This window comes from Microcaecilia unicolor, chromosome 1 (genome assembly GCF_901765095.1).
Source record: "Microcaecilia unicolor chromosome 1, aMicUni1.1, whole genome shotgun sequence".
NCBI lineage: Eukaryota > Metazoa > Chordata > Amphibia > Gymnophiona > Siphonopidae > Microcaecilia > Microcaecilia unicolor.
Window position 1 is genome coordinate 136,367,415 of NC_044031.1, and position 23,564 is coordinate 136,390,978.

Genomic DNA, 23,564 nt, shown 5'->3' on the forward strand with positions numbered 1-23,564 from the left:
TATCATCTGGGGAATTCAGTGGTCCAAGTCACCAAGGATGCTAACAAACTGACTCTTTCAGTACAAGACTGAGAGTTCTTGAGAATCATGGATAGGGAATTCTACAAAGATGAGTCAAATATTTGGGTAGCTCCTCTACCATTTCAGATACCCAGATCAGAACTCCCTAATAAGAGAGAGCAAGCTCTCTCTTGACTTACTTCATTGCAGAAGAAACTAAGAAAGAAACCAGAGACAAAATAGCACTTTATAACATTCATGCAAAACATGTTGGATAATGACCATGCAGAGTCAACTCCACCATTAAAAGACAGTGAAGAATGTTGGTACTTACCTATCTTTGGTGAATACCATCCACAAAAACCAGGCCAGATCAGGATTGTGCTTGATTCCAGTGCTCAGTTTCAAGGAATCTCACTCAAAAATCTGCTACTTTCTGAGCCAGAGATGATCAACAGCTTATTAGGAGTCTTGATTCGCTTCAGAACAGTGGATATCCAGCAAACGTTCCACACCCAAACTACAGAAACTACTTGAGAGTCCTGTGGTACCTTAACAACATCATCAACCAGGAGACTGTGGAACCCAGAATAAAAGTTCACATCTTTAGTAACAGTCCATCACCTGCAGTAGCAACCTACAGGCTTAGAACGACAGCCCAACAAGGAGAAAGAGAATATGACATGGATGCCAGATGCTTCATTAAAAGAGACTTTTACATTGATTATGGTTTGAAGTCCTTACCTATCGTAGATAAAGCCAAACAATGCTGGCAGAGGCCAATCAGAGACATTACAAAATCACCTTCAACAGTCTAGGATCATGCCAAAGATTTAAAGGATCTAGATCTAAGAGTAGACACGTTTCCACTTCAGAGAAGCCTTGGCTTACATGGTCACCTAAAAAGAGACATTTTTACCTTTCAAGTCTCCACCCAACAGAAACCATATACACGCAGAGGTGTCTTGTCCACAGTCGACAGTCTGTGTGATCCACTATACTTGGTGGCTCCAGTCACCATTCAATGAAGATCCCTATTGAGGGAGCTTTCCCAAAGTACTGATGAGTGGGATGTCCTACTACCACCACAATTACGACAAGAATGGGAGAAATGGCAAGGTTCTCTAAACATTCTTGAACAACTGCACATTCCATGCACTTACATCCCTGAAGCACTCAGTACTGCCTGTCACAAAGAGATCTGCATCTTCTCAGATGTTTCTGTAAAAGCCATAGCTACAGTGGCCTCCTTGAAAACTACAGGCTTATATGGGCTATCTTTTGTAGGACTCATCTTTGGTAAAGCCAAGTTAGCAACACAACCCAATCATACCATTCCACACATAGAATTGTGTGGAATAGTGCTGGCAGTAGTGATAGCAGAGATGATACTAAGTGAAATGAACATTCAGATACACACAGTCAATTTTATACCACTAGTAAAGTCATCCTGGGCTACATCTAACAACCAAACCAGGAGATTTTTAACATGTACAGTATGTCAGCAACAGAGTTGAGCATATACAGAAGTCAACATGACCGGAACAGTGGCATTACACGCCAACTAACCAAAATCTAGTAGACTGTGCCACTAGAGTTGTGCCAGTATCCCATCTAATGCAAACCACATGGTTATCAGGACCAAATTTCCTTCTAAAACCTGGCACACGTCTTCAGCTATGGAGAACTCCTTTGAATTTATAGACTGTGACTCTGATGCAGTTCATCAATCAGCTGATGAAAGATCAGATACATACCACCACTATTGTATTCTTATCTATTTTAACCTACAAATGCACTCAGTCTGCTGCCCCTCGCTACCTCTCTACCCTCATCTCCCCTTACGTTCCCGCCCGAAACCTCCGCTCACAAGACAAATCCCTCCTCTCAGTGCCCTTGTCCACCACCGCCAACTCCAGGCTCCGCGCATTCTGCCTCGCCTCACCCTATGCTTGGAACAACCTTCCTGAGCCCTTACGCCAAGCCCCCTCCCTACCCATATTCAAGTCTTTGCTGAAAGCCCACCTCTTCAGTGCTGCTTTTGGCACCTAATTCTTTCAGGAAATCCAGACTGCCCCAATTTGACGGCCCCTATCGGACTAACTGTTCACTTGTCCTTTAGATTGTAAGCTCTTTGAGCAGGGATTGTCTTTCTATGTTAAATTGTACAGCGCTGCGTAACCCTAGCAGCGCTTTAGAAATGTTAAGTAGTAGTAGTAGTAGTTTAACTTAACTAGTACTCTAGTCTTAGCTTCATAGTAAACATATAATTATTCCTAAAATATTAAATTATCACAATTTATATGAATGCATTCTAAGTTGATTTTTTTCTTGTATGTAACCCTCATTGAACCTGATCCTGTTTGGGATAATGTGGGATAAAAATGTCATCAATAAATACATTAATTAATAAAGCACAATCAGAGATGCCGAACTGTGGCACCACCTGGGAACTTTGACACCAGGCTCCCATGAAAGACAACAAACTGCTTCACAAGAGTCATCACCGACCCAGTGATCCACATACACCACAATGAGATGTGAATTTCATGGACCACTGTCCACTCCAGAGACTCAGAGACATTTTCTCGCTTGTATGTTGTTTGTGTTGTCTGTCTCTTGTTTCAGCTTCTGTGAGACTACAAGAGAAAAGTCACTTGTAGAATGACAGAGAACGACAGAGAACTTGAGACAAACAAGGAGTTGTGAAGCTACAAGATTCAGCTTTATTAATGGACTTGACATGCTTATAATGTTGATAGTTTTGGTAATTAAATAGTGATATCTACCGATACCAGGTGGGGAGTGTTGGCATCTCATTTGCATGGAAGCAGGGAATTGGGTTGTGCCCTCAAATTACAAATCCCTGTAATCCTGTAATTCCCTCTTTCAGAGCACAATCCAGCTTCCTATGTATTGAGACTCTATTAGCTTGCCATGTTCTCTGCGCATGCTGAGCTACTTCTCCCTCCTTTTCTCTCCATCGGGTCTGTAAGAGTTAGTCTGCACTGAAAGCGCCTATGCTTTATTTTCCTGTATGACCCCCTTCAAGCTACTGCAATGCTATCAAAGATTTGTTTAAATTTGCATTTAAATATAAATGTATTACAATAATACAAAGAAAATACCATCCAAGGAAAACAAAACAAAATACAATAAAATAAAATAAAGAAAAGCACATAATCAAGTATCAAGTCCACATGAAGGGAGCAGCAGAGGAAAAATGATAAAAACAGATACAAATAAATGTAGTTATCTTATAAATACTTAGTACAGGGAAAAGGAAAACCATATCGAACCCTATATTACTCAACCATAAGAAAAAAACTTTAAACACTTTATTTATTCTGTTGCCCTATTGCTTTATCATACAAGAACTCTTCTAACTGTAGAGAATCATAAAAAACAAAATGATCATTCTGATAAGTAATTATTTACATAGAAACTTAAGAACAAAGGTAGATCCAATAGCCAAAACCAATTGCGAGAAAGCTTTCCTCCTTATCTAAGTAGATCTAGCAATGTCAAATGAAATATATAAATAACTTGCCCACAAAAGGGAAGCTACTTTTTAGGAAAATAAGCTCTTAAAATGTCCATCTTACACATTGCGGATTGTAAAACCACTATCAAGGTGGCCCTTTTACTGATTACATCCTGAGAAGACTCCAAATAATGTGATAGATGTAAGCCATCAGGAGCATTAAGAGGATCCAGGGCTCCTTCCTCCTTTTCAACTCTGGAGTTCTTTGGAAGATAATAAATATTAACAATCACTGTATCCCTCTGTGAGTATTACATTACCTCCTCAAGATATTTGGCAAAGAGCTCCCTAGGAGAAACACAATGAGTCATAGGAAAATTTAACAAAGGCAAATTAGAAGCCCTGGTCACATTCTCTAACCTTTCCAGCTGCATATGTATAGAATAATTGTCCTTAACAGCTGCAGTGGCAGCTGATTGCATTAAGGAATTTTGAGTCTCCAATTTAGTTAAACAATCTTCCATCTTTAATCAGCTTCTTATCTTGCTCAGTTCTCTTTGCAGAAGCATCCTCAGTATATTTAGCCAATTTTGAAATTAGCCTGGAGCACAGATTCCATGCATGTTACCATCATTCAAAGATCTTTCAACGTTACCTCTGAGTTCGAAGATAAAGAACTTGCGCATGCAGGCATACCTGAAGCTGCTACCTGCATTGATACAGGAACCGGGACAGGAAGTGGCACAGATTCAAAAATACTTGCAGAAGGTCCTTAGGACTTTTGCCATCACTAAGGACTAGAAACTCCTCAGGCAATGAGGATTTTTAACTTCCTCAAGTCTTAAAGCAGGTTGAGAGTGTGGGATACGTTCACCCAAAGACAGAGATGCCTCAACAGGAGACAAGGACTTCAAATTGTTAGAAGTCAAATGACCTGAAACCATAATATGTTGATCCATTGGGCCTTTAATACCGCCCGGGCTCAACTTAACACCTAGGCCTCCCACAGTTTTGTTCCTTCACTTAACCATCTTAAGGACTTCAAACAACCAGAATACCCGGCTCCTGGCTCCAGTGGGCTTCAAAGTGGCGGAACCGTTCGGGCAAGTGTCCAAAGCCACATCCCGCAGCAGGATGATCTTTAAAGCTCCCAGAGTGCTTCCAACTCAGCATCAGAAGCGGCTCCTGCCTGGGAATTGCCTGACCAAGGCACAGTAGGTGGTCCGGTGCTGCTCTCTGCTATCAAAGATTTTAACATTGCAAAAGTATAAACAGCATTACTCTCAGCATGCTACTGAATTATGTCCAGCTTCTCTCTTACATGGAGTGGAGGAGTAGCCTACTGGTTAGTGCAGTGGGCTAAGAACCCAGAGAACTGGGTTCAATTCCTACTGTAGCTCCTTGTGACTCTGGGCAAGTCACTTAACGCTCCATTGCCCCAAGTACAATACTCTTAGATTGTGACCCCACTAGGAACAGAGAAAATACATGTATATAATAACTGCAAACCATTATGATTGTACATGGTATACCAAACCATGCTCCCCCCTCCCCCCATGGGGAGAGAACTGGTGGAGAACAAACTGCCAGTTTGCAATGCAAAAACTGTTGTCCAGCACATCTGATCTGTAAGTTATTTTTCCTTGTTTGATTGCTGCATTAAACAAGGTTTTGGTTCAAGAGCTCTAAGTCTTTTCATAGTATACTCTGGTTTAAGCTGCATGCCAATCACACCCAAGTGGGTATCCAGATCAGAGGGTTGTCTTATGTGGTTTTTGTGAAATGTGTTGGGGTGGGGGGTCAGGGAGTTTGCACCATGCACCTACCATGTGACAGGATCATAGGGATTGAATAGCTGCACTTACCAAGCAGGAGCTTTAGAGGATGACTCTGACCATACCTCCAAAAGTTAACACACAGATTTTGCATCTACTTTGCATATGTGTGTCAAGTGCAAAAATGTACCGCAGTTTAGTAAAAGGACACCTAAATTTAGTTTTCAAAGGGTGTTAAACCAAGGAAGGAAGGAGTAGGCATTTGAATGAGTTTCACTTGAAGAAAATCAAGATTGAGTATCTTCACATGGCTTCATTTGTCAGATATGTATGAATTTGGAAGTTTAACAGCTTTAAGCACTAAAAATATACATAAGATTGCAGTGTAGCATGTATTAACCTTGTTCGGCAAAGAAGAGGTGAGTGAGAATGGAAAGCACCTAGTCAGTTTTTTATATTGTTGTTGACATTTATTTTCATATTTGTTCTACAACTACAATGTTTTGTTGTAATTATTTGAATCCTGTCCTCTTGCTTCTCTGCTTTCATATTTTCTATTTTTCATTTCAGCTTTCTCTTTGGTTTCATCACCCACCAAGAACAGGCATGGCGTGGCCCATCAGCTTGGCAAACACAAGGGGACAGTTGTCATAATTAAGAGTGCACAACCTTAATCAGTCATGTTATGTGAAAGGGAAGTCTAGTGGTTTGATCAGCAGGCCAAAAACCAAAGAAGCTAGGGTTCAAACCCCCTTTTTCCCCCACTGATGATCTTTGTGACCTTAGAGAAGTCAGTTCAGTCTCCTCTATCTGAGGCACAAACTGGGGCAGGGACTTACCTTGTAGATTTGGAAAGGTAAATAATTAAATATTGGGTGACTTTAGTTTCCATACGGATAATCCTGAAGATAAGAGGGGTAGTTATCAAGCTGTGTTAGGGCCTTAAGTTGCAGAATTAGTCCCTTAATGTGACTTAAAGAGCTCTAATGCAGCTTGCTATGCCCTACCATGGTGATAGGTCACTGCGGGTTAATAGTAATGAGATACAAATGCATGTAAAACAGCTCATTACTGTGTAAAAACAAGCACACGACTTGTGGTGTGCAGCTGGTGCAAACCACAAGTCATGTTATAGGTTTTGATGTGTGGGAGAGCAGACCTTTTGTGAAATAGGTGCCGGTGCGAGGCTGCAGGTCTAATTTGCGTACCATTTCATTCAAAATCCATTTGGGGAAGCAGCTGCTCCCCTTGCACCCCACCTAGCTACGCCTCTGGTTATAGGCATAACACACCTTGATAATTTCCTCCCTTACTACTACTACTACTACTTAACATTTCTAGAGCGCTACTAGGGTTACGCAGCGCTGTACAATTTAACAAAGAGAGACAGTCCCTGCTCAAAGAGCTTACAATAGTGATTATTTCAACTCATATAAGAGATCATATTGTAGATTTGATCTTAGCTCCTACTAGGTTACAGCAGTTTTATAAGGCAGAGAATGTATCTTCTTGGCCGTTACTCTGGACTGATCATATTGGGCTAGATTCTATATATCAGGCCTATAAAATTGGTGCAAAAAAAAAAAATCATGCCTAGGCATATTCTATAAACTATGCCTAAATTTAGGCGTGGTTTATAGAATACACTTAGGCGTGTTTGTGACTAAATGTAGGCGCTGCCATTTATGCCAAGTAAAACAGTGTAAATTCCCACGCCTAAATTAGGCATGGACCGGGTATATTCTATCATGATGTGCAGAGTTTTTAGAAATGCCCAGAACCCGCCCATTCTATGCCCATGGCCATGCCCCCTTTATGGCTGCACACATTAGAATTTACACGCATCACTTTGCAGAATATGCTTAGCAAGTTATGTGCCTAAATTCTAATTAAAGCCAATTAGTGTCAATAATTGCTTGTTGAGTGGCAATTATCAGCGCTGATTGTCTTATTAAGCTGATTAAGCTGCATGTGCAAATCCAGAATACAACCGGATTTGTGCACACAATTCAAGTCACACTGTATAGAATCCAGGAATTATTTGAAATTTGAAGTAGAAAGAATTTTTATAGAAAGGGAAAGTCTTAATAGAGAGGCTATATTGATAGCACAATATTCCATCAACAGGTAGATTCTTTTTTAACTTTAGATGCCTAGAAACTTAGAATAGGGCTTTACATTATGTGATAAATGAGGTGGCACCATTAAAAAAAGGTTATGACAGAGGGAAAAAAAAGGCAATTTCCTTTCTCTATATAAATTGAAGAAAAGAGAACTAAGACTTAGAACGTAAATGGTGTAGCTTATGTACTGAAGGGCTTATAGTTCAATGGAGACAACTATTTAGAAAATATCAAAATGTGATTATGGAACATAATAGCCACTCCATTTTTTATTATCTTTTGTCTGGTTACCTTTCAAAGCGAGGATCCTACTTAAACTGCTAATTTTCCTGTTTAAGATTCTGCATGGTCTGGTCCTGATATATATGAACCCATGGGTTGCCCGGTATATTCTGAATCAACAGTTGTATTTGATTGATCAATTTAGGACACTACTGTCTGCAACCAATGCATTTAGATTGCAGACTATAAAGAAATGTCATATGACTGGCACTGGCCCAGAATTACGGAATGTTCAGTCAGCTGTTAGAGCTACAATGTCAAACTACATTTCGAAATGTCCTGCATATAATAGATGTTTGCTACCTTGGTTGCACCACAGAAAGGCAATATATCAAATCCATGACCCTTGACACTTTACCTTTTATTGTTGATTGTTAAAAACATGATTATTTCAGAAATATTGTCCTATTGAATGAGCTTTGTGTATTATTTTATATCTAATTTTTTTACTGTTATTGTAATCCACTTTGAGCCATTATTTTAGTCTAATTGGAATAGAAATTTCTGAGAAGGCAAGGATGAAGAGTACACCATCCACAAGTAGGTTTTTTTTCTTGAGTATGATAAATATTAACATGATTGGTTCTTTTCTGTTTATGTGTGGTTTTGATGATGCTTGAGAGTGTATTTTATTTTGCTTTATGAATTTTTTGTTTTTATTTTGTATTTCATTATAGGTGTTATTTGCAAGCCACCTAGGACTGGAGATAGTGTGGAGTATAAGATTTTTAATAAATAAATACTATTTCTTAATTTAATTGTGCATTTCTATTCCAATTAGACTAAAATAATGGCTCAAAGTGGATTACAATAACAGTAAAAAAATTTGATATAAAATAATACACAAAGCTCATTCAATAGGACAATATTTCTGAAATAATCATGTTTTTAACAATCAACAATAAAAAAATTCATAAAGCAAAATAAAATACACTCTCAAGCATCATCAAAACCACACAAACAGAAAAGGACCAATCATGTTAATATTTATTATACTCAAGAAAAAACCTACTTGTGAATGGTGTACTCTTCAGCCTTGCCTTCTCAGAAATTGTTTCAAATTGTATAATAATTGAAGGAAGTTAAAGAAGAGAATAGACAGATTGATAAGTGTCCTCCCTCAGAACAGCTGCAGGCCCAATCTTTCAGTGATAAAATTAAAACTTTGAAGAAAAAAATAAATGTGGAAACTTAACCCCAGTCCTCCATATCTATTTTCTGATGTTTAAGAGCAAATAAATAGGAACAAAGATTAATGGAGTTTTATAAACTCTCCAATAAAGATATTCAGCAGTTATTGGGTAGGTTTGTGAAAGGGGGAGGCAGGGTGGATCCTTGTCCAGCTTGACCACTAAAGACATTATCCATGGAAGAGATTCATTTTTTGAAATTAATAATTTCTCAAATATTAAGAAGGGTGTGGTCCCAAGGGTACTAAAACATGATTTAGTTCCACATAGATTTGTTGGAGGAAGCCCGGAGTCTGGATCAGAAACAATCTGGTTTCTATCCTGGGTATAGTACAGAGATGGTGTTAGTGGTGTTATTGAGGGAAATACTTAGATGTTTAGATCATAATGGTTCAGGACTACTAGTTTTGTTGGACTTATCTGTAGCCTTTGATATAATGAATCATACTGTAATCTTGAACAGATTGGAAAAAATGGGAGTAGGAGGTATAGCTTTAGAATGGTTTGTTTCTTCCCTTCATGGTAGGACCTTTCAAGTTGGGACCGAAGCAGGGGAATCTCAAATGTTAATGTATGAGAATGTCTCCAGAGTCATTCCTTTCTCTTGTACTCCTCAATTTATATATAACTTTATCACAAATTATTAGATCTGTTGGATACTTCCCGTTTTAATATGCTGATGAAGAGCATAAGGACCATGAAGTCCCCTAACCTTGTGCATTGTTACAGCAAAAGGAAACTGGTAAAAGTGGAGGCAGCAGCAGACAAGTGTTGCTTCTCACCTCCTGTCTGCTGGAGTGGGAGAGGAAGAATGATGAGGGTGATTATTCCAGGGTAGGTGGGAGTATGAGAACACAACATAATTAGCTGTGTAGGCTGACAATACTGGTGGTCACATTTGTGAGAAGTTTAAAACATGTTTATGTCAAGGTGAGGGTCTCAACATGCTTGTTTGCCTAGGAGCCACCCATGGGTGGCCAATGCAATGCCAATTTTAATAAGAGTTCCAGGAGTGATCCAGGAAATTATAGACCGGTAAGCCTGACTTCAGTGCCGAGGAAAATAATGGAAACTATTATAAAGAATAAAATTGCATAACACATAGACAAATATGGTTTAATGGGACAGATTCAGCATGGATTCAGCCAAGGGAGTCTTGCCTCACCAATCTGCTTCATTTCTTTAAAGGCATGAATAAACATGTGGATAAAGGTGAGCCAGTTGATGTAGTATATCTAGATTTTCAGAAAGCTTTTGACAAAGTTCCTCATCAGAGACTCCTCATGGGCTAGGAGGCAATGTTCTGTTGTGGATTAGGAATTGGTTATTGGACAGAAAACAGAGGATAGGGTTAAATAGCCATTTTTCTAAATGGAGGAGGGTGAATAGTGGAGTGCCGCAGGGATCTGTACTGGGACCAGTGCTATTTAACATATTTATAAATGATCTGTAAATCAGAACAACAAGTGAGGTGATTAAATTTGCAGATGACATATGTTAAAACATATATGGACTGTGAAAAATTACAGGAAAACCTTAGGAAATTGAACGACTGGGTATTCAAATAGCAGTTGAAATGTAATGTGGACAAATGCAAAGTGATGCACATTGGGAAGAATAATCCAAATCATAGTTACTTGATGCTAGGGACCACCTTGGAGGTCAACACCCAAGAAAAAGATCTAGGTATCATTGTAGACAATATGCTGAAATCTTTTGCCCAGTGTGTGGTGGTGGCCAAAAAAGCAAACAGGATGCTAGGAATTATTAGGAGAGGGATGCAAAATAAGACCAAAAATATTATAATGCCTCTGTATCGCTCCAAGGTGCGACCTCACCTTGAGTATTGTGTTCAATTCTGGTCGCTGTATCTTAAAATATATATAACGGATTTAGAAAAGGTTCAAAGAAGAGCAACCAAAATGATAGAGAGGATGGAATTGTTTCTATATGAGGAAAATCTAAAGAGGTTAGGGCTCTTTAGCTTGGAAAAGAGACGGCTGAGGGGGGATATGATTGAGGTCTACAAAATCCTGAGTCGTGTGGAACGGGTGGAGGTGAATCGATTTATCGTTCATTCAAAAATTACAAAGACCAGGGGATACTCATAGGCGTATTTTCAAAGCACTTAGACTTACAAAGTTCCACAGTAAGCTTTGGAACTTTCTAAAGTGCTTTGAAAATGAGCCCTTCAATGAAATTACATGGAAATACTTTTAAAACAAATAGAAGGCAATATTTTTTTTACTTAAATAATAGTTAAGCTCTGTAACTCGCTGCCAGAGGATGTGGTAACAGCAAATCTAGGTTTAAAAAAGGTTTGGACAAGTTCCTGGAGGAAACATCCATAGTCTGTTATTGAGATGGACATGAGAGAAACTACTGCTCGCCCCAGGATTGGTAGCATGGAATGTTGCTACTATTTAGGTTTCTGCCAGGTATTTGTGGCTTGAATTGGCCACTGTTGGAAGCAGGATACTGGGCTAGATGGACCATTGGTCTGACCCAATATGGCTATTCTTATGTTCTTGTCAAAACTGCCCACACTGATGCAAAGTCAGCAGCTATTGTACCCATAGCCTTTGCACCAATTTTTAAAGGGAAAGTTTGAACCCAGTTTCCGGTTGAAAATAGTTCAGGGGCATAGTCATCAGCCCATTTTTATGTTGGTGGGGGAGAAGTCCATGGATGGTCTGGGGGCTGGGGCATACATTTCCTCTCTGCTCTCTCTCTCTTCTCCCTCCCCTCACTCCGCATTAAAAATCTTACCTTTGCTGGTGGGGATGCCCAACTGTCTTGGAGACATTAGGGAATTTAGAAATCTAGCAAACTGAACAGAGGATAATTTCAACAACCTAATGACATACTTCTTGTCTGTTGAAAGGGAAATTCCATTTGCCGAATGAAATCCTGTGGCCACTTCTTTCACTTCCTGTGGGCTGTAGTAAATAACATTTGACAATGCTAAATCAAGCACTAGTTCCAGGAATCCCATGATTTCTCCAGAGAAATAACGATCGTTGGTGGCATAAAAACTGTCCGGTCCCAAAGCTACAATGTCATTCACTCTGCAAAGAGAACAAAAATAAATATTCAGACATTCAAAATCAGAATTTATTGAAAATCCTGACTGAGGCTAGTCCTAACAGTAACATATAAGGTTGATAGACATTTGTATGTGTATGTGTGGTAGAGGCACAAAAGGAATCTAGGGAATCAGTTCTACTCTGGTGGATATAAATAACATCACAAGCTTTATTAGTTATTAAGGGGTCCTTTTACTAAGCCGCATAGGTGCCTACACGCACCCGTGTGTCAATTTTAAATTAACCGCTTGGCTACCGTGTGGCCATTGCGGTAATTTCATTTTTGACGTGTGTCCGATACGTGCGCTGAAAAATATATATTTTTTCTGGCACGTGGGCAGTAATCAGGCGGTAATTGGCATTTTAAGCGTGTGGACCGTTACCACTCGGTTTGCAGGGTGAGATCTTACCACTAGGTCAATGGCTGGTGGTAAGGTCTCAGACCCAAAATGGATGCGTGGCAATTTTCATTTTGCTGCATATCCATTTTCGGCAAAAATTTTTAAAAAGGATTTTTTTTACAGGTACACTGAAAAATGATTCTGCGCATGCCCAAAACACGTCTTCACTACTGCAGGCCATTTTCCAGCGCACCTTAGTAAAAGGTCCCCTAAAAAAAATTTAAGGGGCCCTTTTACTAAGGTGCATTAGGTGCTATTGCACACCTAATGAACGGTTAATGGCCTAACGCTTTTGCACACAAATCTGATGCCACTGAGTTCTTTTTGATTATAGTTACTTTATCAATACAATTTTTCTTGCTTTGGTGTACCTTTGGGTAACCAGGGTCTGCTCCTTTTTATATTTCTCCCCTTTCTTCATTATTTATCATTAATTTGGGAGGATTAGTTTTTTCCCCTCTTGTTTTGGTTTCAAAAGAAACCCAAATAGTGGCAACATTCCATGCTACCAATCCCAGGGCAAGCAGTAGCTTCCCCATGTCTATCTCAATAGCAGACTATGGACTTTTCTTCCAGGAACTTGTGCAAACCTTTTTTTAAACCCAGATACACTAACCGCTGTTACTACATCTTCCAGCAAGGAGTTCCCAAGCTTAATTATTCATAGAGTGAAAAAATATTTCCTCCTATTTGTTTTAAAACTATTTCCATGTAACTTCCTTGAGTGTCCCCTAATCTTTGTACTTTTGGAATGAGTAAAAAATTGATTCACTTCTACGCGTTCTACACCATTCAGGATGTTGTAGACCTCAATCATATCTTCCCTCATAAGTCTCTTTTCCAAGCAGAAGAACCCTAACCTCTTTAGCCTTTCCTCATATGGGAGCAGTTCCATCCCCTTTATCATTTTGGATGCTCTTCTTTGAACCTTTCTAATTCCGCTATATATTTTTTCAGATACGGCGACCAGAACTGAACACAATACTCTAGGTGAGGTTGCACCATAAAACTATACAGAGGGATTATAGTATATTTGGTCTTATTTATCATCCCTTTCCTAATAATTCCTAGCATCCTGTTTGCCTTTTTGGCTGCCACCACACACTGGGCAGAAGATTTCAGCATATTATCTACAACGACATCAAGGCATTTTTCTTGGGTGCTGACCCTAAAGGTGGACCCTAGCATCAGGTAACTATAATTCGGATTTTCCCAATGTGCATCACTTTGCATTTGTCCACATTAAATTTCATCTGCCATTTGGATGCCCAATCTTCCAATTTCCTATGGTCTTCCTGCAATTTTTCACAGTTTGCACATGTTTTAACATCCTTGAATAGTTTTGTGTCATCGACAAATTTAATCACCTCACTCCTCATTCTGATTTCCAGATCATTTATAAATATGTCAAATAGCACCGGTGCCAGTACTGATCCCTGCGGCACTCCACTAATCACCCACCTCCATTGAGAGAAATCACCATTTAATTCTACCCTCTGTTTTCTGTTCAATAACCAATTCCTAATCCACACCAGGACATTGCATCCTATCCCATGACTCTTTAATTTTCTCAGGAGTTTCTCATGAGGAACTCTATCAAAAGCGTTCTGAAAATCTAGATACACTATTGGGCTCATCTTCGAAAGAGAAGGACACCCATCTTTCGACATAAATCGGAAGATGGGCGTCCTTCTTACAGGGTCGGCCAAATCAGTATAATCGAAAGTCGATTTTGGACGTCCCCAATTGCTTTCTGTCGCAGGGATGGCCAAAGTTCAAGGGGGTGTATCAGAGGCATAGCGAAGGCGGGACTTGGGCGTGACTAACACTAGGACGTCCTTGAGCCATAATCGAAAGAAACAAGGATGTCCCTGACAAACACTTGGACGACTTTACCCGGTCGTGTTTTTCTTAAGACCAACGCACAAAAAGGTGCCCAAAATGAGCAGATGACCACCGGAGAGAATCGGGGATGACCTCCCCTTACTCCCCCAGTGGTCACTAACCCCCTCCCACCCTCAAAAAACATTTTAAAAATATTGATTGCCAGCCTCTATGCCAGCCTCAGATGTCATACTGAGGTCCATCACAGCAGTATGCAGGTCCCTAGAGCAGTTTTAGTGGGTGCAGTGCACTTCAGACAGGCGGACTCAGGCCCATCCCCCCACCTGTTACATTTGTGGAGGAAACAGCAAGCCCTCCAAAACCCACCAAAAACCCACTGTACCTATATATAGGTGCCCCTTTCACCCGTAACGGCTATTGTAGTGGTGTACAGTTGGGGGTAGTGGGTTTTGCGGGGCTCAGCACACAAGGTAAGGGAGCTATGTACCTGGGAGGAATTAATGAAGTCCACTGCAGTGACCCCTAGGGTGCCGGGTTGGTGTCCTGGCATGTCAGGGGGACCAGTGCACTACAAATGCTGGCTCCTTCCATGACCAAATGGCTTGCATTTGGTCATTTCTGAGATGGACGCCCTTAGTTTCAATTATCACCGAAAATCAGAAACAACCAAGTCTAGGGACGACCAAATCTAGGGACGACCAAATTTAAGGATTTGGACGTCCCTGACCGTATTATCAAAACGAAAGATAGATGTCCATCTTGTTTCGAAAATATGGTTTTCCCCGCCCCTGGATTGAGACATTTTGTGAGGATGAATGCCCCTCTATGTGGTTTAAGTTAGGATAGCCTTTTTGGTGGCCTAACTTTATCTGCATAGATATTTGGATAGCAGCTGAATATCACCCACTATCTTTAGAGCTAAGAGGAATGCTCATGTTCTACTCTTGCTCCATCTCAATAGTCCCGAGGGTGTCGGTAAGAATATTCAGCAACAAAATCCTGATGCTGCATCTGAGTACTGGCAAAATTGGTAAAACCGAGCTTCTCTGGGTCCCTAACACAAGTGGATACATACCTGATATCAAAATCCCTTTAGGGAAGTACGAACTCCCCCTCAAATCACAAGTCAGGAACCTTGGAATACAGTTTGATTTAACACTTACTATGATTCCCCAAATCCAAGCAACCTTCAAGAGCTACTTCTACAATTTGTGACAGCTATGCTGCCTCTCTCCTTACATCGAGAAGATAAATCTTATCCCAGTTGTGCATGCCATGATAACATCAAGACTGGATTACTGCAATGCACTATATAAAGGTCTGACTACAAAGGGCCTGCACCAGCTCCAGTTGATTTAGAATGCAGCAGCAAGACTCACAGAAGGTTGCAAGCGACGTGACCACATCACACCATTTTTGCAAAAACTTCATTGGCTACCAGTACAGCACAGGGCTAAATGTAAAACTCTTTGTCTGATCTTCAAGGCCCTCAAAGGAAATGGCCCTGAGAACCTGATGAATAGGATGATCCACTACACACCGCCAAGGACACTAAGGTCCTCTCAAGGACTATCACTAACCACACCCTCTTCAAAAGACATTATTCGATGTGATACCCACAAGTGAGCCTTCTCCAGAGTAGCCCCCACACTCTGGAATGCACTGCCTGAAAAGCTCCGCTTAACACAAGACTATCTCTACTTCAGGAAGCAGGTGAAAGCTTAGCTCTTCAACCAGGCCTTTAATAGAAGAAGTAACTAACTTGTTAGTCTCACTCACACACACACACAAGGAGTGACTCGGTGCACATACTGCAGCAGGACATGCTTATCCACTCCTACCCTAGCTGAGATAATATTTAACCATCTCTCTGACCTCTTGTGCAACTTTCTTTAAATCAGCCACCTTACTTTCTAACTCTTCTTACTCTCTTCCCTATGTTCCATCTTTGCTTTACCCTTCACTATCAATTAAAATGTTCTATTACGTATTGTGTTGACATTGTAAGTAGTATACTACGCCATACTTTGTATTATTATTTGAATATTTTTACTGCTGTAATTGCCTATTGCTCATGTTTGATCTATTCTTACTGTACACCACCTTGAGTGAATTCCTTCAAAAAGGTGGTAAATAAATTCTAATAAATAAATTAAATAAATAGGGCATTTATACATATAGCAGCTGCCAGTATGTGGATAAGGGCTTTTGAATATCTGGCCCAAATAATTAGGCTTTTAGAAAGACATTGCAGCTATAATGTTAAGGGTTTGCAACTACATATACATACCTTGGCAGAAGATCATGACGGATAGTTTTCAGGTGCTCAAGAACATTTTCTTCCTCCACAAATCTAAACAGCTCTATCGTGCTCTTGAACTGTGGATGATTTACAACAAAAAGATACACGGTACCATCTGAAAAAGGTAGAAATACTAATTCAAGGAAAAAGAAGCAGGCAATTTTCATAGTTGAAAAACATCACACTCATTCTTGTCAGCTTTTAAATATATCATTACTGTATAAGCCAGAGAAATCAGTTTCCAGTGGTACTCAACCACAGAAGCACAGCCAGTTAGACCTGTGTTAATTTTCCAAAAGAAAGTGACAAAGAGTGCTGCCACTAAGGGTTACAGCAGCCATTTTGTGACAGGAGTTGTGATGGGCAAGAGCGAGTGGGCAAGGGTGCATGGAATTTAAGGGTCCTTTTACTAAGCCGCGATAAAAAGTGGCATGCGGTAGTGTAGGCGCAGGTTATATGCATTCACAGAATTATTTTTCAGCATGCACTTTATAGAATTACACTTAATATTTGATTAACTTTAGAACTGCTCAATAACATGCTGAAATTAAACAGACACCTTAGCCATTTAGTGGCTGAGGGAATCTTTTACTGAGCCGCGGTAGAAATCAGCTGGCGATAAATGCCGAGATTCCCATCATATTCCTATGGGCGTCTTGGCGTTATTTATTGTAAACTGCACTGAACCCTGGCAAGCAGGGCCGTGCCAAGGGTCTCTGGCGCCCCCCTGCAGACTACCAGTCAGAAGAAGGCGGGGCAGTGAGCAGCGAACAAGGGAAGGCTAGAGACGTCGGGACTGGGAGCGCTGCCTCCTTCAATGACGCTGCGCTGCCGGAGGAAGGTAAATTTAAAAGAAAAAAAAAAGGAACGGGATCTTGGGGGGGAGAAGAGGGCGGGCAGTTCCTACATGGGAGCGGGAGGGCAGGGTAAGCACGCAGCGGCGGCGCCCCACAGAGGATAGCGCCCCCCTGCGGCGCTTACCCCGCTTACCGCATCGGCACGGCCCTGCTGGCAAGGGGATTTTAGCGGTATATAAGATCTAATTTGAATTGAATTGAACTTTTTCTGCATTTGCTGCTTAATATGCATGCTATATATTTGCCACCTGCTGACACATGCCTAACTCATTTTGGGATCCTTCTACTAAGCTGTGCTAAAAAGTGGCCTGCGCTATGACTAGAGCAAGTGCCGAGGCCACTTCTAGCGTGGCAGTAAAATGGCCGTATTTTTAATTTCCTCTATCAAGGGCCATACACTAATTTTCCAATTAGTGTGGAAGCCCTTACCGACACCTATTTTCTAGACAGTAAGGGCTCCAGCGCTAACCATGTGTTAATAGGTTAGCGTGTGGCGATGTAGCTACACTAACCAAGTAGCGCTGGGCACACCTACTCTCTTGCCCCAAAACATGCATGGGAAGTGTGCGCTGATCCAAAAACTACTGCGGGACACCTGGTCACACCCCATAGTAGTGGATTTTAACCTGCGGTGAGCACACTTCAGTGCTTATCGCAGCTTAATGAAAGGGTACCTTTATGTATTTATTTTAAAACATTTCTATCTTGCCCATCTTATATAATGAGGGCTCACAAAACACACACATACATGAAATAATAATAAGAGAAAGAATAAAACACAACCTAAAACCCCTCTTCATTGGCTCACACACAGGCCCATTGCTAATGAGCAGGGGGTATTTCCCAGCAGTTGAGGAGTGACATATTACATTTACTGAAGAGCGAGTGTTCGGTGATAGTCTGAGTTAGTGGTGATGTGGTGCAAGTTTTTCCTGTAGCATGAATCAGGTATTCCTGACGGATCCCTCTCAGTTCATTCCTTAGTAAGGGGAATGTGTGAGGAAGAGAAGAGGGTTGCCAGAGAATGTGGTAAAAGCAGTTAGCTTAGCGTGGTTTAAAAAAGGTCTGGATTGCTTCCTAAAAGAAAAGTCCATAAGCCATTATTAAAATGGACTTGGGAAATGTCACTGCTTATTTCTGGGATAAGCAGCATAAAATGTACTGTACTGTTCTGGGAACTTGCCAGGTACTTGTGACCTGGATTGGCCACTGATGGAAACAGGATACTGGGCTTGATGGATCTTCAGTCTCTCGCAGTATGGCAATACTTCTGCACTTACAGTGGGGGAAATAAGTATTTGATCCCTTGCTGATTTTGTAAGTTTGCCCACTGACAAAGACATGAGCAGCCCATAATTGAAGGGTAGGTTATTGGTAACAGTGAGAGATAGCACATCACAAATTAAATCCGGAAAATCACATTGTGGAAAGTATATGAATTTATTTGCATTCTGCAGAGGGAAATAAGTATTTGATCCCTCTGGCAAACAAGACCTAATACTTGGTGGCAAAACCCTTGTTGGCAAGCACAGCGGTCAGACGTCTTCTGTAGTTGATGATGAGGTTTGCACACATGTCAGGAGGAATTTTGGTCCACTCCTCTTTGCAGATCATCTCTAAATCATTAAGAGTTCTGGGCTGTCGCTTGGCAACTCGCAGCTTCAGCTCCCTCCATAAGTTTTCAATGGGATTAAGGTCTGGTGACTGGCTAGGCCACTCCATGACCCTAATGTGCTTCTTCCTGAGCCACTCCTTTGTTGCCTTGGCTGTATGTTTTGGGTCATTGTCGTGCTGGAAGACCCAGCCACGACCCATTTTTAAGGCCCTGGCGGAGGGAAGGAGGTTGTCACTCAGAATTGTACGGTACATGGCCCCATCCATTCTCCCATTGATGCGGTGAAGTAGTCCTGTGCCCTTAGCAGAGAAACACCCCCAAAACATAACATTTCCACCTCCATGCTTGACAGTGGGAACGGTGTTCTTTGGGTCATAGGCAGCATTTCTCTTCCTCCAAACACGGCGAGTTGAGTTCATGCCAAAGAGCTCAATTTTTGTCTCATCTGACCACAGCACCTTCTCCCAATCACTCTCGGCATCATCCAGGTGTTCACTGGCAAACTTCAGATGGGCCGTCACATGTGCCTTCCGGAGCAGGGGGACCTTGCGGGCACTGCAGGATTGCAATCCGTTATGTCGTAATGTGTTACCAATGGTTTTCGTGGTGACAGTGGTCCCAGCTGCCTTGAGATCATTGACAAGTTCCCCCCTTGTAGTTGTAGGCTGATTTCTAACCTTCCTCATGATCAAGGATACCCCACGAGGTGAGATTTTGCGTGGAGCCCCAGATCTTTGTAGATTGACAGTCATTTTGTACTTCTTCCATTTTCTTACTATGGCACCAACAGTTGTCTCCTTCTCGCCCAGCGTCTTACTGATGGTTTTGTAGCCCATTCCAGCCTTGTGCAGGTGTATGATCTTGTCCCTGACATCCTTAGACAGCTCCTTGCTCTTGGCCATTTTGTAGAGGTTAGAGTCTGACTGATTCACTGAGTCTGTGGACAGGTGTCTTTCATACAGGTGACCATTGCCGACAGCTGTCTGTCATGCAGGTAACGAGTTGATTTGGAGCATCTACCTGGTCTGTAGGGGCCAGATCTCTTACTGGTTGGTGGGGGATCAAATACTTATTTCCCTCTGCAGAATGCAAATAAATTCATATACTTTCCACAATGTGATTTTCCGGATTTAATTTGTGATGTGCTATCTCTCACTGTTACCAATAACCTACCCTTCAATTATGGGCTGCTCATGTCTTTGTCAGTGGGCAAACTTACAAAATCAGCAAGGGATCAAATACTTATTTCCCCCACTGTATGGGTGGCAATTCCCTAAATATGAATATACTAGCCGTTGAGCCCGTGAAAACGGGCTACTTTTGTAATGGGGGGTTCCAAGCCCGCCCCCCCCCGGAGTCGCTGCCGCCGCCCCTCCACCTGGCCCGAGCAGCACTGTAAACTTACATCAGCAGGCACATCAGCAAAGCTGCCGTCCGGGCGGGCTTCCTTCTCTGCCTGTGTCCCGCCCTCGTGTGACGTAACGTCGGCAAGGGCGGGACAAAGGCAGAGAAGGAAGCCCGACAGCAGCTTTGCTGATGTGCCTGCTGCTGCGTGCTGATGTAAGTTCACAGTGCTCGGGCCAGATGGAGGGGCAGCTGCGACTCCGGGGGAAGGGGGGAGGGGGAGCGGTTCCGACGTCTGCAGCATGCCAGTAGAGACTTCCCTCTCTGTCCCGCCCCCATCATCACGTATTGAAGCGGGGGCGGGGCAGAGAGGGAAGTCTCTACTGCGCATTTGCGAGTGAGTACGGTCACTCGCCATTTATATGTTTGATTTCTCATAGATAAATCAGTTGGAACATTGTCTAACACAACATGTTCTTACTAAAGAGAATTAAATCTTAAAACCAAAGATATAAAGAAAAAGTGATGTCAAAGTGCAAGAAGAATGTCTATTACACCACACTGTAGGTAACCACTTTCTCTATCAGATGTGTTCTGGTTACACTGAAAGAGATAGAATTGTAAATTTTTTCTCTTTTATGTTGTCTTAACATCTTTCGGTGATTCAAACTTTTTCCCTACAACTGTCCTGGACTTTCTTACCATTTTGATCTATGTATGTGCTGATTCCATGGGGATTAAATGAATCCACATCAAATCCGGGACTGATCTTCAGCTCGGTAGCCACTGGACTTTCCTCGTTCAAGTCCATCAGAAATATTTTTCCAGGCTGATCTGGTGCAAAGCTCTTCATTGCCGGAGATTTCAAACCCTTATAATAAAATAAAAACATCACTGTAATAACGAAGTACAAGTTCCATGTCTGATATTCTGCATATATTATACAGCTTTCCTCCAAACAGATTTGCTGAAATTTATTCCATAGTCTATGAAAAACATTTTATTTAGTTATTAGATTTACAGTCCCATTTTGCAAAGGACTTTGAGGTAAGCATTAGATTGTCCAGGTCAGGACATTTACAGTTCCCCTGGGGTGGACTGGGGTGGTCTGGGACCCCGGGCACTGGGGGTGGTCTGGGCCCCCCACCTGGCCGCTGCCTGATACCCCTTGCCACCCTTGCTGTCACAGCTGATGCCCCTGCTGCCCCAGTCCTACCTGAGGGGTCCTGGTAGTCTGGTGGCCTCTGCGGGGTCATGCTCTTTCCTGCCCACTATGCTGCTGCTATTCCATTGCCTGCTGGTGCTGCCATTTTCAAAATGGCAGCTGAGACTTTCTGTGGTAGTCTCATGGGTCTCGACAGTCTCGTGAGACTTCCGCAGGGAATCTCGGCCCTTATTTTTAAAATACGGTGGTGCCAGGTGGGGGGGGGGGGGGGGGGGAATAGCGGCAACCCAGCAGGCCGGGCAGAAAAGAACATGTTCCCCCCGCTGAGGCCACTAGATCACCAGCAGTGTGCCGGGCATCTAGGCAGAGCCTCTGGGCCCCCTAGAGCCTCTGGGCCCTTGGGCACTGCCCGGATGCCCGAATGGTCAGTCCGCCCTGAAGTTCCTCTAGTGTATTTGCCAGTATGGGCTGTGGGAGTCATAGGTGCAAACATTTTGAAATGTTGAGGGTGCCAAACACAATACAAATGACCTGTCTTTGGACACAATGAAGGAGCTTGCTCAATGTTGGGAATGCTCAGCACCCACTGGCACCCACAGAACTGACCCCTATGGCAGTTTCACCAAACTAACAACCCAGAAAAAGTTCAATTCAATTCAAATTACGTCTTATATACCATTAAAATCCCCTTGCCAGGGTTCAGTGCAGTTTACAATAATTAATGCCCAGATGACCAAAAGCCCTGCGCTGTTCCAACCTGTGCTCTACAAAGAGCACTGGAACAGCGTCGGGCTTTACTGCCCCTATGATCAGAGATAACATCATGCAAATTTATGTGCTCTATTATCTCTGATCATAGGATAAAAGTGCGGGAGGATTGTGCCTGAGCACAATATGTCTGTGAGAAAAGAATATAATTAATGTAATTCAAGATACTCTTAACTTAATTCATGTATTGTTTTACGGACCACAAAACCACAATGTATCAGTATTAAATGTACATGTAAAGAGGTGAAAAGAAATCACTTAATGTGTCACCTTGCGCACAATACATCGCAAACGTGGAACAGAGCTATTAGCTACTTCCACTAACAATGGTGACTATGTTCACACATCACTGTGATCTCTTATGTGAACAAAGAACAAATTGTGTACATATTGTTCATGTGGATTTTTGTGTCCATAACAAACAATGTGCTGAACTTAACTTAAAGTGCCCAAAAATGCAATTACTTAAATGTTGAAAAAGCTCATTAAATCATTCTATAGCTTAGCTTTGACATTTGTCTCCATGGACTGCAGCTCTACAAGGTGCCCGGTTTCATATTCCTTCATCACGAGCTGTAAGTGCAGTCATCATATCGAACAATCACAACACGCAATCTATAACTTAAAAATAAATCCAGGGCTCAGGCACATTTCTCCCACACTTGTTTGACAGGTCCGGGGTATGTAGCCCTGCCCAGCACATACTAGGATGCAGTGGGCAGGGCTGGGTGCTGCTGGTTTCATGGCGACGCTGGAAGAGGAGGTGTACTACAAAGGTATGGGGGGGGGCAGGGAAGAGGGCTGCTAGACCACCAGGTTGGGGAGCTTGATTTGTGGCCCACTGGGCCACCAGGGCTTTTTGAGCGGGTGACGGGGGGGGGGGGGGGGTAGTGGGCTGGAGATCCACCAGATCTCCAGCCCCCCTGTGAACTTGGGTCAAGGGAACTGGAGGTTTGTCAGACCTCTAGCCCCTATATCACTGGCTTGGGTTGGAGGGTTGGGGTTCCTGAGAGGGGTCTCCTGTAGGGGGGTTTATATTGGGGGGAATGGGGGGCTGCTAGCATGCAAATACATGCTGCACAGGGCTCACCATTCCTCCCCAATGGTCTGCAAACCCTAACACCAGCTCCGAGTTGACACAGGGTTTGCTACAATCATCGTACCAATTTTTGGCACGCTGCCCGCTGTTCATTGGTGAGGAATATGTTTAGTATGCATTTGTATGATACTTGCAGTCAGAGCCTGCAAGTGCACTGTGAGGCATATTTTCAAAGCACTTTGGGAGGCTAAGTTCCATAGGTTTCTATGGAACTTTGGGAGGCTAAGT

General features: G+C 42.1%; 1 protein-coding gene across 2 annotated transcripts in view; it reads right to left on the bottom strand.

The window, feature by feature from the left end:
- LOC115468739 (serum paraoxonase/arylesterase 2-like) overlaps positions 1-23,564 on the bottom strand; it is a 55,264-nt gene that overhangs the window by 16,359 nt on the left and 15,341 nt on the right. For both annotated transcript variants that reach the window (XM_030200699.1, XM_030200691.1), the window contains exons 4-6: positions 21,007-21,175; positions 16,477-16,603; positions 11,722-11,922 (exon numbers count right to left, since the gene is read on the bottom strand). In XM_030200699.1, coding sequence (XP_030056559.1) covers positions 11,722-11,922; positions 16,477-16,603; positions 21,007-21,175 — 497 coding nt within the window. The remainder of the gene's footprint in view (positions 1-11,721; positions 11,923-16,476; positions 16,604-21,006; positions 21,176-23,564) is intronic.